Raw genomic sequence first — 16,185 nt, forward strand, 5'->3', positions numbered from 1 at the left:
GGCTGTTGTGGGCGTTTGGAGAGCGGACCAGAGGATGAGAGTTCTCTCTCCTTTTGTCTGTCTACATCGCAAAAATAAAAATCAGAGAAATTTTTCTGATTGTCTCTACCTTTCCAGTCTTCTAGAAAGACACAATTTGATTTAGCAGCCGTCAGCACGGGTGGTGCTGGGCCCAGGCCCTGCCCATTTAAGAAAAGAGACGGGCTGTCTTTGCTCGTGCTGATGACAATGAGAAGATTCTTTTCCTTAGTCCACACCTCCAGTGCTCTAGTTCTGGACTGAAAGTGAAGCTGAGCTTAGGGAGGCCTGCAGGGGACAAGACAGTCAGGGAAGCCCTGGTCCCCGCCTGCCTGGGGCGTCGGGGGGAGTTCCTGGTTAGGTCAGGGCAGGACATTGCTGCTGGCCATTTCCCTGTGACATGGGTGCTGCCATGGGTTTGCTCTGAGCCTCAGGGGTGTGGGCTGCTGTACTCGCCCCGCTCCTGTGGCTCTGTGTCCACGGAATTCCTGACACAGCCTCATGAGGCGGCCGCCGTTATCATCCACGTGTTGTGGTTTCGGAGACTGACGTGCAGAGAGGTCCTGCAGCTCGCTGACGTCATGTGGCAGAGCTGGGGCGCAGAGGCTGAGCCTGGGCCACCTCCCCTGAGTGAGCCACCGAAATGCCACCTGCCACCATGGCCAAACCCCTGCCAAGGCGGGGTCTCACGTTCCCAGGGCGTGGCACAGTTCCGGCCGTGTAGTAGCAATCCCGCACGAGCTCACTGCAGTGGAGTGAGGAGAAGGCAGAAGAAAGGCGGTTTAAATAAACTGCGGGGTCTGCGGCGTCTCCCTGTGTACAGAGCAGAGCCCCCCCCTCCCCCCCGCGCCGTGGGATTGCAGCCGTCTGGAGGCTTTGACGCGTCCGTCTCTTAGCGGTGTGGGCTTCGGCTTGGGCGAAGTCAGCCACGCGGTGTCGTCACAGACGTGAGCAGCTTACGATCCCAGCACAGGGCTTGAGGGGGACGGCAAGGTTTGGGGAGTGGACGGCAGCTGGGAGAGGGCTGGCCAGAGGAGGATCTCAGCCTCCCAGCTGGGCAGGAGGCACGAGGACCAAGCCCAGTCTACCGTCGCTTTTGTCCGTAGATCACGTTTGCATTAGATTCTTAGGCTGACTGACCGACCGTCCGTCCGTCCATCCATCCATCCATGTCCGCTTTGACCTTTTCCCTAGAAGGAGCATGAGCGTGGTCATCAGCCAGGGCTCCAGAGGCCGCAGGTTGGGTGTGATCTGGGGCACATTGCTCAGCATGTGCTGCTCCTTCTAAATCTGTAGAACAGGAGGCACAGGCACAGAGCCGCTGGACAGAAGAAATGGAAGCGTCAGAGGCTTGTCTGGGAATGCTCATAGCAACGAGACTCAGCTCGGCCCCAGGCTGGAAGCAGCCCACGTGACTGCCCAGCACCAGGGCCACAGGTGGGACGCACGCATCCCCTGGACCTGCTCAGCGCAAGAACAAAAAGCAAGCAGAGAAATGTCCAGGTGTCGTGCTGAATGGAGTTTAGAAAAGGCGAAGCTGGCGTGTAGTGGTGGAGAGCGGAACGACGCTCCCAGTGACTGGGAAAGGGCGGGAGGGAACCCGGGGGCTCTGGTTCTGCAGTGCTGTCGTTTGAGCGGGGTGGGGGCCGCGTGGTTGGTACGCATGCACCTGTTCGTCCAGTTCCGCCTTTCAGGTGCGTGTGGTTACTGGATGGCCGTTGTAGCTGAGCGCGTGCGGGTTCCTGGGAGGACCCCAGGAGGCGCTCTTCCATGCCCCCATGGCCTTCGGAACAGTGCCAGGGAGAAGATGGGCAGCTGCCGTTTGTTCCCTGGGGGTTGTCTCCAGGGCGGCTGCAGCGTACCTGTCTGTATCGGGGACGCCTGAGTGGTTCCTCCCTCTGATGGGTGTTTCTTTCTCAACCCTGTCCCTGCTCTCCACCCGTGCTGTCCAGGCTATGCAGTGACCGCTGGCCACTTCTCTCACCCGTCCACCACCGACGTGGTGGGAGGTGCCCCCCAGGACGAAGGCGTCGGAAAGGTGAGGGGAAGGCCTGTGGGGTGGCAGGGGTCGGCCGGGGCGGGTGCTGCCTCCACTGTGGGGGCCGCTGACCTGAGCTATCGCCTGGGTAGCTGGCGGATGTGTGACAGGTAGGGAGAACCCCCCGACTGCTTCCTTCTGCCTGGGAGTTCTGCTGGACTCAGAGTGTGAACCCTGCTCACCCTCTCTGTTCTTTACAGCTGACTCTGTGTGTGTGTATGTGTGTATGTGTGTGTGTGTGTGTGTGTGTGTGTGTGTGAGAGAGAGAGAGAGAGAGAGAGAGAGAGAGAGATTTCCAAGACTGAGCCCTGGCGTCACGCACCCTTCAAAGCAGGGACATCCAGTGCTGTCCAGCTGCCTGGCCGTCCCCCTCCGGCTCCTTCCCGTGCTTGGCTTTGGCTTCGTGCAGCTTTAGTTATGCCCCGAGTCCTCCTCCTTTTTTCTCCCGGGGCTTAGGGGGAGCACTGGGCTCCTGACGCATCTCGAGGCTGCACGGGCGTAGGCCTGGCCGTCCTCGGGATGAGCGCACCTGCCACATGCCTGGTTTTAGCAGAACTCCTCGGAACAAGCTGAGGACAGCCGTGGTCATTGCTTCCGTCCTAACCAGACCTTTGTTTCACCCCGCAGGTTTATATTTTCAGAGCTGATCGGCGATCCGGCACGCTGACCAAGGTTTTTCAGGCATCAGGTAAAAAGGTGAGCCCTCCCGGGGTAAGTGCTGGGTTCCGTTTGCGAGCGGGACCACGAGGCGTCACTCAGCACTTTCTACAACTTTCACATAGAGGCTTCGTGTTCGTTTGCTGGTCCTGTCTGCACTAGTCTCAGCTGTGTGTGAAACCTGTGGGTTTTGTGGGCTTACTTTAGGAGGCATCGTGTAGGAGCTGAGTCTGTGCAGTGCTGAGTGACAGCGCAGACATTCAGAGGTTGTCCCTGGCTCAGGCACTGGCATCCCACGTGTCACGAGGCTGCCTCCTGCCTCCTGCCTCCGTGTCCACTCTGCCCCTTCTCCTGCGTGTGCACCTGCAAGCCCGGGGAGGTCAGGGCAGAGGAGGACAGGTGGCAGAGCTATTGCACGTGAGTGATGGCTTTTACAGGACAGAGGTGGACAGGTGCACGTCGCCGTCCCCATCTCAGCCCAGTGCTGGGCACCCCTCTCCCTGTGTCCTCACTGTCACTGCCATTCTGGTCACGCACACACATCCGGACAGAAGCCACCCTGTCTCTCTGAGAACCTCAGAGCAGGAGGCTGCCCTGAAGCGGGCCCCGCCCTGAAGGCTCCCTGCCACGCCACGATCCACGCCACGATCCACGCCACGAGGCCTTGACTGTGCTACCACGTTATCCCGGGCTTGTCAGCTGTTCTCAGTGCAGCGTGCATCCCAGGGTGTTTGGCTGAGATCGCCTGGTTGAGGCCGTGAGGTTTGGGGTAGTTTGGAGGATGGATGTGGCGGAGCTCTGGGAGGGAGCGGAGGGCGCCGGCAGTGAGGAGACTGCGGGAGACAGGAGTGCACCGGCAGGTGTGTCCACCCTCCCTGCCCTGAGACAGTGGGAGAGCGGCGCTGGTAGTGAGGAGACCGCAGGAGCAAAGAACGCTGGGGGGTGCATCTACCCGACCCTGCCCTGAGACAGTGGGAGAGCGGCGCTGGTAGTGAGGAGACCGCAGGAGCCAAGAATGCTGGGGGTGCATCCACCCTCCCTGCCCTGAGACAGTGGGAGAGCCCTGTTCCCTCCCCGCGCCCCAGTTCTGCCCCTGCTGTGTTAGTCCTGCTGCCCGCTGGCCTGGAACCATCCCACCGATCCCATATTGGGTATGCCGAGCCCTCCTCTGAGTCTGGGTCTCCCTCACAGACTTCTGGGCAGTTTTCGCAGTCCTCTATCCAGATGTCAGGGATGATGGTGCCACTCATCTGAATAAAAAAACAACTCATCCGCAAAGTCAGCGCTGCATTTTTCTCACATCGGCTTTGCACCTCCCCCCACCAGGAACTGTGCGGGCCTGTGTTATTCTAACATTTCCAAAACCCCGAAGCAACAACATTGGAAAATGACTGAGGTTTTCCAAGCACGCCTTAGGTTAGAAAATAAATAGCCACAGGCTGTGTGCTACAGGGAGGCCCCCGGATGTGAGTGCTAGGAAGCCCGACACTTCAGATCCTTCTCCAAGAAATAACCCCCGGGCAAGCGAACTCCGCTCCCTCCGCTGCCAACGCACCTGAGCTCGAAGGCGTGAAGTTAAAGTGTTCCTGGCGGTGACTGCTGCCGGGGGGACATGCTGCCACCCTGGCTGCCGAGCCTCCTGGTGTTCTGTCACAGCGGAGCCCCCTAACCCGCTTTGCCCTCCCCTCCACTCCCTGCTGCCTCGGCCGGCTCAGGCCGGCATCAGCAACAACCTGGACTTGTTCCTTCTCTTCTTGAACAACCCTGCTTTGGACACTAACTTTACTTATTTATTATTATTATTATTATTATTATTGACAGGCAGAGTTAGAGAGAGAGAAAGAGACAGAGAGAAAGGTCTTCCTTCTGTTGGTTCACCCCCCAAGTGGTTGCTATGGCCGGTGCTGCGCCGATCCAAAGCCAGGAGCCAGGTGCTTCTCCTGGTCTCCCATGGGGTGCAGGGCACAAGCACCTGGGCCATCTTCCACTGCACTCCCGGGCCACAGCAGAGAGCTGGACTGGAAGAGGAGCTACCGGGACAGAATTGGCGCCCTGACCGGGACTAGAACCCCGTGTGCCGGCGCTGCTAGGTGGAGGATTAGCCTAGTGAGCCGCGGCGCCTGCCGTACTTATTTATTTTTTTAAAGACTTACTTATTTATTTTTTTAAAGACTTACTTATTTGAAAGTCAAGGTTACACACACACATACACACACACACACAGAGGCGAGAGAAAGAGAGAGAGAGAGAAAGAAAGAATCTCCCATCTACTGGTTCACTCCCCAGATGGCCTCAACAGCCTGGGAAGGCCTGACCAAAGCCAGGAGCCACAAGCTTTTTCTGGGTCTCCCACGTGGGTGCAGGGCCCAAGCACTTGGTTTGTCCTCTGCTGCTTTCCCGGGCGCATAGCAGGGAGCTGGATGGGCAGTGGAGCAGCCGGGACTTAAACCGGTGCCCGTGTGAGATGCTGGTGTTGCCGGCAGCAGCTTTTACCCGCTGTGCCACGCGCCGGCTCCCCAGAGACTAACTTAACGCAGCCACCCACCTCTGCCCAGGCTGGTCAGGTGCGGGGGTGGATCAGCCGTAGGTGCTGTGAGGGACCAGGTGAACCGGCACGCACTCGTCCAGACTCCCCGCGGACACGGTGCGGTCACGTTCTGGGACAGACTTGCATGTCCGTAGTGTGATGGACACAGAGCCTGTTCCAGAGGAGGGGCCGGCGGGGCCTGGCTGTGCGGGGCGCAGCTGCAGAACCGCGGGGCCCTCCTCCTCCCCCTGCCATCACACCGTCTGGAGCCGCCCTTTCGTTTCGGGCCTCTGTCCCAGTGTCTCCAGGTAGCTCCGCCCCCGGCGTCATCGCTCGGGTTCTGAAGCCAGCGTCCTCTCTCTTCCTGTTGCTTATCCTGCCTCTCGCCAGGAGAAATGCGGCCTTCTGGTTTCTGACTTCTCCGTTCGCTCTCGGGGCGAGGCCTTGGCCCCTGGCTGTCCGAGGATGCCTTTACTTACCCCTGGGCCCAGCACAGCACACAGGGCGGGGCTCCAGCCCAGCGAGCCCCCCTCCCCACCATTCATTTCTGCTTTGTTTGGCTCAAATCTGGTCAGAGGATCCTGCATCCTGGCTCCCCATCAGGAAAAAGCAAACCCAACACCAAGTAGCGCGATCCTGGTCTCCACACGCAGTGCGTGCGCCATCGCTGACACCTGGGTGCTTCCCGTGTCTCTCCAGGCACCCAGCTCCTCATTCCTGGCCTTCCGGGAGCTCTGACCAAGGGGCCTTCTCCCAAGAGCGCATCGTGGCCATCCTGGACTTGTGTTGAATTCCCAGATTACGCAGATCGCGTGTGCTTCAAAAGCTAGGTGGGCAGCTTCCTGCCCAGGGGGCTCTGGTGCAACACCGCCCGCGGTGCCAACTTAACTAGCCCACTGGGCGGGGAGGGGGCTCAGATCAGCAGTGGGCAGGGCCACCGAGTGGGTGACTATCAACTTGGGTTCTGCCCCTCCCCACCTCTGATTCCAGCCCTGCCCCGTGCTCTGCTCTGTGGAGAACTGGGGAGAGCGGTGGCTTTGGCAAGGGCCAGGCAGTGGGGGAGGATTTCTGAGAGGCCACCGCAAAGCCCTGCTGTGCCAGCGCCGTCGCAGGAAGTAGATTGGAGCAGGCTCGACCTCAGCCGCCAGCTTGCTCCAGGCGATGAGAGAAAGGCTTGTTTGTGTTCATAAAACCAGAGCCCTTTGAAAACATTTATTTTAGAAGGGCGGCACTTAAACATATATGTTATTATTATTATTGTTGTTACTATTATTTTAAAATGGAGATTGCAAAACTGGCAGCCTTTGGCAAAGATAGAGCCTACAGCATTTTGTGTTTGGCCTGTGCAATGCCTGTGAATTATGAATGCCAGCATTGAACACTGGGCACTTTCCACGGCATTGTAGGTTCTCGGCTTCTCTTGAAGAAGGGGAAGCTTGATTGTCTGCAGGTTGGTCTTCCCCTGGGCTGTCGTTGGGCGGGAGCCACTCCTGGATTTGGAATGCTTAGTGTAGAGTAGGCTCTGCTGGAAGACGAGCCCCTGTTGGGGCTGCTTGGCTTCCGTGGAGTCACGGTCCCTTGCCCCGTCGTTGGTGAGAAACACAGAGAGGCTGAACACGCAGTCCCCGCACCTGATCCCCGCCATCGGTGCTCTGGAGTGGCAGTGCGTGCCCCGAGGTCGCGGGCTGCCCCGCCTGGCCGGGGTTCACGGTCCCGTCCCTGGGGAAGGGGCACAGCGCAGAGCTGCAAGCTCGCTTCCGCTGGATCCACTTTGCTTTTGCACCGTCCTGCAGTGGAAGGCGCAGGAGCCGAGTGCTGTGGCTCGGGGCCCCTGCGTGTGCAGCGGCTCTGCCCCCTTCCCAGTGGTACCTCTTCTGTCACTTCACGTCCTGCCCCCCTCGGCCGTCTTTAGCCGCCCAGACCCTGGAGAGGCCCTGACTTCTTCCTGAGATATTTATTTTCATGTCTGGTGAACTTTCATATTCCTGTTCGCCTGGCCTTGTCAAATGCCACATATATGAGGCACTTAAAAAAAAAAGATTTATTGTATTTATTTGAAAGAGTTGCAGAGAGGGAGAAGGAAAGGGGGAGAGAGAGATTGATCTTCCATCCGCTGGTTCACTCCCCAAGTAGCTGGGCAGACCAAAGCCAGGAGCCAGGAGCTTCTTCCTGGTCTCCCACGTGGGTGTGGGGGCCCAAGCACTTGGGCCATCTTCTGCTACTTTTCCCGGGCCACAGCAGAGAGCTGGATTGGACGTGGAGCAGCCGGGACTCACACAGGCTCCCACGTGGGATGCTGGCGTCACAGGCAGAGGCTGCAACCTCTGTGTCTTGATGCCAGCCCTGGGGCACCTTCTCACTGTGGCGACTCCATGTGTAGCCTCCTCTTAGATGTTTAAAAACAGCGCTGCATTCTCCGGGCAGGGGGTCTCTGTCTGCCTGTGAGGGGACTTCAGGAGACGGGAACCCCAAGCCAGTTAGCTTGGCTCTCAGATTGGGCCCTGCTGGCTGCCAGAAAGCCCACTGAGGCTGCCCGGGCAGTGTCGGGGTTGTCACAGCCGCCGTGGGGCTGGAGGTTGTCACAGTCACTGCGGGGCTGAGGGTCGTCACAGTCACTGCAGGGCTGGGGGTCGTCACAGCTGCCAAGGGGCTGAGGGTCGTCACAGTCACTGTGGGGCTGGGGGTCGTCACAGCCGCCGTGGGGCGGGGAGTGGGTGTTGGTGGAGGAGGAGGGTGAGGCTTCTGTGGGAGCACAGACACTGAACGCTTTGTTGCCCTCCCCTTGGTTGCAGATGGGCTCTTACTTCGGCTCCTCCTTGTGCGCAGTGGACCTGAACGGCGATGGCCTCTCTGACCTGCTGGTGGGGGCCCCCATGTTTTCTGAGATCAGGGACGAGGGGCAGGTGACCGTCTACATCAACAGAGGAAACGTGAGTACGAAGCTGGGCAGAGGGGTATGAGTGTGGGGGTGGGACCTAGCAATCATGCAGGCATGCGCTGGGCGTGCAACTGTGGAGACTGAGGCCAGAATGTGAGGCTGGTCAGCATAGGGAGAGCCAGGGGACAAAGAGAGAGCCACAGCCGCTCACGCTGCGTGGTGCCTCTGAGGTCTGCAGGCTCCTCCAAGACCTGGGAGGGAAGACGCTTCTCTGGATGATGGCGATGACTCTTGGCCGTGCCAGGAAGGCGCAGCAGGGAGGGACTTGGGCAGGAATGAGGTCGCTGTGTGGGGAACAGCAGTGGGCATTCGGTGAGCGTGCCTGCCAGCGTGTCTGCAGGAGGCCGAAACATTTTCCCGGGCACTGGGCCCAGCAGATCCACTGGTGTCTGCGTCAGGAGTGGAATTGTGGAGCATGATAGTGTCCCAGACCCGCTGTGGGTGTGATGCCACTACTCATGGTGCTTCCCTGGCCGGCATGTCCCCAAGGACGAGGGTATCTTACTCCCGTGGAACCCTGGCCCATTGAACATTGATTGCAAGGCGGATGGAGGGGTGGAAGAGCAGGAAGCTTGGGGGCTGGGTGGGAGTTTGAACCATGGTGCTGTGGGAGGATGAGGGCGATCTGTTTCGTCTCACCTTGAAGAAGGATTTCCACATGGACGGGGCCAGTGAGCAGAGTGAGCTTGATTGAAAGTGCGAAACCTGGTGTGCAGGGAGCTGTCGCCAGCGAAGCTTGCCAGTGCTGGCTCTTTTATACACAAATTGGCTCCCTCTGATTGGCCCCTTTCTGGAAAGTGAGTAGAATTGTAACCAGTCAAGGGGAGGGGCAGAATAACAACCAGTAGGGAGGCCAAAATACCAACCAATCAGAAGGCAGGGATAACAGATAATCAGGGATCTGAAAGTGTATGCTAATAAGACATGCTACATGAACCAATCAGGGAGCCACCTTTGGCGTGGCCTGTTCTGCACAGACGTGTGCAGAGCGTTCAGTCAGGTCCCTTCAGCCGACTCAGCGACGTCTGAAGGGCACACTGTGTCTGTCCCCACCCCGCCTGGCTCCTGGCTCCTGCTCTCTCAGGGCTCCTGGAGTTATACTGTGTGGCGTCCTTTTCCTTGGTTTTGGCACTTCCTAGCCTGTTGCTCCCCCATTCGCGGAGGAACGACACTGGACCCTGCGCTGTTCTCTTTGCCCGGCTCTTCCCGGGTTAGCTGCCGATCCCTCACTTGCGGAGGAACGACGCCGTCCCGGGTTAGCTACCGGCCCCTCCACCTCCCTGGAGGGGCGGAACCCCCTCCGCTTTCCCCGCTTCCGTGGAGGAGCGGCACACCGCCAGCCGGCTCTCTCGGGGGCTGCTCAGATGTTATCCGGATGTTCCCCTTAGGTGTTCCTGGTGCATGTGGTCTCTCTCCTCCTTTATAGTCCTCTTCCACCAATCCCAGCTCTGCTGCCCACACGCCAAGCACGCTGCTCTCCTCCAATCAGGAGCAGGATCAGCTCCTGCAGCTTATCAAACTGATGAGGCAGCTGCGTAGAGGTTGTTTGGTCTCTCTCTCAGCGCCATATTGTGGGAGAGCAGATGCATAGAATAAGTCTTAATTCCAGTAACTTAGTCTAGTCTCAGTTGCTCCCTACACTAGCCCACGTGACGTGACTAGGTAGCCCGAAGCTGGTGACCTAGTTTCCTTGTCCTTGAAGTGGGAAGGATCGTGTCCTTGTGGAGTCCTGGTGTGATTCAGATGAGGGGGTGGCTACACGGCACCTGCTACGTAGACAGCCATTGGTGCCTTCTCCTCTTGCCCGTCTCTGTACCAGGAGCAAATCAGTGCATCCAGCGAAGGCTCCATACTCAGGGCTGCCACATCCGTGGACTCAGCCAGCCGTGGGTTGCACCTGCTCGGGGGAGGTTGCCTCTGTACTGCACATGCACACTCTGGTTCTTGCTGCTGTTTCCTAACCCACGCAGCACCGCTAGCGTTTATGTGTCATAACCTTGTGTTAGGCAAGCAATCTGGAGGCGACTGAGGCGCAGAGGTTGTGCCAGCGCGGCAGCATCTTACGTAAGGAGCGTGAGCATCTGTGGTTCTGATACCCACCGTGGGGTCCTGGCAGCAGCCCCCTCGGCTCCAGGGTGGTGATGGCGTTGTTGTTTGGGTTGGGGAGCTTTGCTGACTCAGGAATCATCATGTCCTTAGCGTTTGCAGGTTGCAGACTGTGTTTATGGCGAGCAAGCCTTGGTCCTGACCAAGCCAGACCGCAGTGGCTTATGGGTACGCTGGGGTGGGGCAAACACTCTGCCGTCCCAGAGCAGCACCCTGGGTCCTGGTGCCGGCTCTGAGATTCACATGTTGGCGATTTGGGGAGCGAGTGGCCCTTCCCACACCTTCTGCCTTGACCGCTCTCCCCCTCTCACAGCTGGCCCGGGAAATTCCGACCTGAGCCAGGCCTGATAAACCGGCCAAGGTGTTTGTTTGGAACCCTGACTCTTTCTATCAGAATTGCTAGTTCAAGGTGCTTCAGAAGGTTTCTAGAAAAGTGGAATTCAAAGGTAAATATTTTGATGAAAAAAAAAAATTGAAGTCCGTACCTATTCATAGTGTACATTTCCGTGAACTTTTTGAAGAGCCGTTGGCCGTGTGCTTTGCAAAAGCATCTTCGTGAATTTGCACCACAAGGGACGGGAGAGAAAAGGTAGAGACGTGTGTGCCCCTTTAGAACAGCTGTGGGGAGAGGGCCGCTGCGGGGACAGCAGGGGAGCAGGTGGGCCGTGGCTGGCCAGGGGCGAGTTGTGGGGACAAGGGCAGCTGTCGTCATGGCCAGCCCGCCACTTCCTGCCCTCCACGGCGCACCTGGGTAAAGGACTTGCTTTGCCCCCGGGGCGAGAAGCTTGGGTGCCTGTGCTGCCTCCCAGGTGTTTCCTGGCAAGGGAGCGCTCTCGGAGGGCCGTGTCGCAGCTCTGGTTTTTATTGTTTTTCGCTTTGTTCTGTTTGTCTTTGTTCTGTTTCCCTCTCACCCCTCCATCCTGTTTCCCAGGGAGCCCTGGAGGAGCAGCTGGCTCTGGCTGGGGATGGCGCCTACAACGCACACTTCGGGGAGAGCATCGCCAGCCTGGGCGACCTGGACGACGACGGCTTCCCAGGTGAGCGGGCCCACCGCTCACGTTAGAGCGCAGCGGCCGCCTGTGTCCGTCCCACCCGACTCGCCTCTGTGGTTCCCTCCCCAAATGGCTGCAGCGGCTGGAGCTGGGCCGATTGGAAGCCAGGAGCTGGGAGCTCCTTCTGGGTCTCCCATGCGAGTGCAGGGCCCAAGGACTTGGTCCATCTTCCACTGCCTTCCCAGGCCGTAGCAGAGAGCCGTACTAGAAGTAGAACAGCCGGCACTCAAACTGACGTGTCGCTCCCCCTCTTCGTGGAGGAACGACACAGGACCCTGCGCTGTTCTTTCGTCTGCTCGGCCCTCCCCGGGTTTGCTGCTGGTTCTTCCCGGGTTGGCTACTATCCCTTCCACCTCCGTGGAAGGGCAGTTCCCCCTGGCCACATTCCCCACTTCCGCAGGGGAGCGGCACACCGCCGGCCGGCTTTCTCGGGGGCTGCACAGGTGTTCCCCTTAGATGTTCCCCATAGATGTTCCCGGTGCATGCCGTCTCTCTCCTCCTTTATAGTCCTCCTCCGCCAATCCTAACTTGGCTGCCCACACGCCGAGTACGCTGCTCTCCTCCAATCAGGAGCAAGTCCTACAGTTTATTAGTTGAACTGGAGGCAGCTGTGCGGAAGCTGTTTACTTCTCTCCCAGCGCCATATTGTGGGAGAGCAGATGCATAGAATAAGTCTTAATTCCAGTAACTCAGTCTAGTCCGGTTGCTCCCCACAGATCCCCCTTTCTTTTTATTTTTTGGCGTTGATACGCGCCTGTCTTCGGTGTCCCGCGGCACACACTCTGCTCTACTTGCTAGAGTTGCCACAGGCTCTTACAAGTCCTATCAATCAGGCAAACCGAATCCGGGTCCTCTCTTCGCCATGTTGTGAGGAGGTTTTTAGGCGCTGATGCGTGCCTGTGTTCGGTGCCCTGCAGCGCATGCTCTGGTCGAGCCTGCAGGGGCTTACAAGCCCTATCAGGCAAACCGAATCCAAGCCTTCTCATTGCCATATTGTGAGGAGGCTTATTGGTGTTGATTCGTGCCTATCTTCGGTGACCTGCAGCTCATACTCTGGTCGAGCTGCTTGCTGGTGCTTACCGCCTTAATCAGGCAGACCGAATCCAAGCCCTCTCATTGCCATGTTGTGGGGTGACTTATTGGTGTTGATAATGTGCCTGTCTTCGGTGACCTGCGGTGCATAAGCTGCTAGCCGCCCGCAGGTGCTCACCACTTCCCTAATCAGGCAGACCGAATCCAAGCTCTCACATTGCAGTGTTGTAGGGAGGCCTTTCTATTTCTCTATTTCTCTATCTCTGGGCATTCCTATTTCTCCCATTTTACTTCTATCTCCCAGCATTCTTATTTCTCTCATTTTATTTCTAAACTTCTATTTCTCTTATCCCTGCAGCTTCCCGGCGCCTCGCCCTGCCGGCAGCTCCGCCCCGAGGCTGCTTCTCGGCGCCTTGCCGGCTCTGAGCCGCTTCAGCCCGCGCCTCTTTCATCTGCGCAGCTTCCCGGCTTTGCGCGGCTTGGCTTCGCGCGCTCCGCGGTCTCCACGCCCTTCGCGTCTGCACCACGGCCTCGCGCCAGCCCCGTTCCCTATCTATTCACGCCCCGTGCTCTCTCTGCACGCGGCGGCTTCCGCGAGTAACACAGCGTAGCTTACGTGTCCACCACTAGCATTCAATCTAAGTTCCCCGGGCTAGCCTGGCGAATTCAACCCAGCATACGTCTCCGCCCCACAATTTGGCTTCCCGTCTTTTGCTCCCCGGGCTAATCAGACGGATCCCAATCTGGCTTACGTTTCAGCTTCTGGTTTCAACTTTTCGCCCCCTATTCCCGGGCTAACTTGAGAATCCCAAAGTGGCTTTCGTATCCGCCTTGGCCTGCCCTCCGCGGCTTCAATTTCCCTAACATTTTTCTCTACCCGGTATGTTTCCCTAAGTTTTCTTCCAACAATATTCCTCCCTCATTTCTCCTGGCCTCTCCCCACAGTCCACATCCGAGTCTGTTTGTTCTAGCTTTCACTTTCGCTTTCGACCTTAGAGATTTCTCCCAGCTTCCCCCCGTAGTCCGTATCTGAGTCTATGCCTAGGCTTTCAATAGCTTCTTCCGGCTCCTTTTTCGTCCAGCTTTTCCCTAGGCTGTTTGCTAGTCTCTCTCTCTGGTATTTTCCCTAGGCTTCCCGTTTCTTCCCTCCTAAGTTTCATATCCATCCTAGGTTTCCTATCCGAGCTAGGTTTCCTAATCCGAGTCAGGTTTCCTATCCGAGTCACGTTTCTTCCCTCCTAAGTTTTCTATCCGTCCTAAGTTTCCTATCCGTCCTAGGTTTCCTATCCGAGTCACGGCACCATTATGTCGCTCCCCCTCTTCGTGGAGGAACGACACAGGACCCTGCGCTGTTCTTTCGTCTGCTCGGCCCTCCCCGGGTTTGCTGCTGGTTCTTCCCGGGTTGGCTACTATCCCTTCCACCTCCGTGGAAGGGCAGTTCCCCCTGCCACATTCCCCACTTCCGCAGGGGAGCGGCACACCGCCGGCCGGCTCTTCTCGGGGGCTGCACAGGTGTTCCCCTTAGATGTTCCCCATAGATGTTCCTGGTGCATGCCGTCTCTCTCCTCCTTTATAGTCCTCCTCCGCCAATCCCAACTCGGCTGCCCACACGCCGAGTACGCTGCTCTCCTCCAATCAATAGCAAGTCCTACAGTTTATTAGTTGAACTGGAGGCAGCTGTGCGGAAGCTGTTTACTTCTCTCCCAGCGCCATATTGTGGGAGAGCAGATGCATAGAATAAGTCTTAATTCCAGTAACTCAGTCTAGTCCGGTTGCTCCCCACACCGACGCCCACGTGGGAGGCCGGCACTGCAGGCAGAGGCTTTGCCTGCCATGCCACAGCGCCAGCCCCAGGTTGACTTTTTAAAATTATTTATTTTATCAGAACAATTTTAGTGGACAAAGGAAAATTGTGCATATTTATGGGGTTTAGGTGGTGTTTTGTTACACGTGTAGCTTGTATGAGATCCAATCAGGGTAGGTTCACCTAACGTTGCTTTACAGTGAAAGCGTCAAAAATCCTTGTTCAGAGCATCTGTGTTTGAGACACCGCAAGTGAGTGAGCTCACGTGACCCTCGTCTCTCTCTCGGCCATTTCGCTTAGCATAACAAACCCAGTGCCAAGTCGTAGCAGAGGACAAAACCCCTCCTTTTTACCACTGAGCCGTGTGCGTGTGCGTGCACCCTGCACGGTCCTCACCAGGCCCCGGAGGCGGACACGCGGGTGGCTCCCGTTCATTGGCTGCTGTGACTGGTGCGCAGGTGTCTCTTCTACTGGGTGGCATTTCTCCTGGGTACATCTGGGTCCCGTGCAGTTCTGTTCTTAGTGTTCTGAGGGCCCGCCCTCCTGTAATTTGTGGCCCAGCAGTGTGTAGTGTGCTCGTTTCTCCACTCCCTTGCCGACACTTGATAACCGCGTTCGTTCTGGTGATAACCAGTCTTACTGAGCGAGGGCTCTCCCGCTGTTGATTCACGTTTCCCTGGTGGTTAGTGATGCTGAGAATTCCTTTCTTGCCCCTGCTGGCCACTTCTGGGTGCTCCTGGGAGAAAGGCCTGTTTAGATCCACTGTCCATTTTTAACTGGAGTATTACTGATTTTTTGAGTTCCTTGTGGATTCTGGATGTTGCCCCCCGTCCGACGTAGAGCCTGTGCGTATTTTCTCACGTCTGTGGATCGTCTCTTCGCTTGGTTTCTTTGGCTCTGTAAAAGCTCTTTAGTTTGATGAAGTCTCGTTTGTCCATTTTTGCTTTTACTTTCTCTGCTTTTGAGTTTGATCATGAGGATGCGTGGCCATTCCAGTGTCCAGCTGTTTTCCCTGTGTTCTCTTCTGATGTGTCAAGGTTTCACATCTCACTTTAGGTCTTTATTCTATTTTGAGTTGGTTTTTGTACATAGTGAAAGGTAGTTCTGCTGTCATTCTTTTCCATGTGAACATCAGCTTTCCCACCGCCATTTATTAAAAAGACTTCTTGTCAATGCGTGTTCAAGCCAGTGTGAAAGATTAGTTGTCTGTAGCTGTGTGGATTTACTTCTAGGGTCTAGTATGTTCCATTGGTCTGTGGATCTGCTTTATGCCAATATCATGCTTTTTATAAGATTTATTTATGTATTTGGAAGGCAGAGTGATGGGTGGGGGTGGGCGAGAAGAGCCTGGCCTGGGCCAGGTTACTCCTTCCACGTCTCCCATGCAAGTGGTCGGACCCAAGTACTTGGGTCACCATATGCTGCCCTCCCAGGCACATTCGGTTAGGGTAGGGAGCTGGTTTGGAAGGGGAACAGCCAGGATGGAAACTGGTGCTGTGATGTAGGATGCCACCATGGCATCTCTAGTGGCAGCCCCGTCTGTTGCCCCACAGCTCTGGTCCCTGCCATGCTGTTTTAATTACTTAGCTTTGTAATGTATTTTAAGTCAGACAGTGTAATGCCTCCTGCTTTGTTCTTTTTGCTCAGGACTGATTTGGCTATTTTAGGTCTTTTGTGTTTCTATACAAATTTTAGTAGTGTTTTTTTTAAGTTCTGTGAAAAATGTCATTGGAATTTTGATAGGAAATGCATTCAGTCTTTGAATTGCTTTGGGTAGTGTGTATGTTTTAACAGTATTATTCCAATCCATGAACATGGGATATCTTTCTGTTTCCTTGTGTCCTCTTTAGTTTCTTCTGTCAGTGGGTTATAGTTTTCATTCTAGAGATCTCTCACCTCTTTGGTTAAATTTATTGTCGGATATTTTATTTTTTGTAGCTGTTATACATGGGATTGCTATTTTAATTTCTTTTTTCAGGTGATTCACTATTGGTGTATAATAATGCTACTGAT

At 56.5% G+C, this 16,185-nt stretch overlaps 1 protein-coding gene across 3 annotated transcripts in view; it reads left to right on the top strand.

Moving 5' to 3' along the window:
- The window catches only part of ITGA9 (integrin subunit alpha 9), a 302,474-nt gene that overhangs the window by 56,025 nt on the left and 230,264 nt on the right, over positions 1–16,185 (top strand). For 2 of the 3 annotated variants that reach the window (XM_070073006.2, XM_089331344.1), the window contains exons 7-10: positions 1,971–2,056; positions 2,684–2,752; positions 8,033–8,170; positions 11,216–11,321. In XM_070073006.2, coding sequence (XP_069929107.2) covers positions 1,971–2,056; positions 2,684–2,752; positions 8,033–8,170; positions 11,216–11,321 — 399 coding nt within the window. Of the gene's footprint in view, positions 1–1,970; positions 2,057–2,683; positions 2,753–5,951; positions 6,071–8,032; positions 8,171–11,215; positions 11,322–16,185 lie in introns of those variants that run through there. The other variant, XM_089331343.1, reaches the window with a different exon arrangement.

This window comes from Oryctolagus cuniculus, chromosome 4, assembly GCF_051225735.1.
Source record: "Oryctolagus cuniculus isolate XC-2025 breed Fujian yellow rabbit chromosome 4, ASM5122573v1, whole genome shotgun sequence".
Taxonomy (NCBI): domain Eukaryota; kingdom Metazoa; phylum Chordata; class Mammalia; order Lagomorpha; family Leporidae; genus Oryctolagus; species Oryctolagus cuniculus.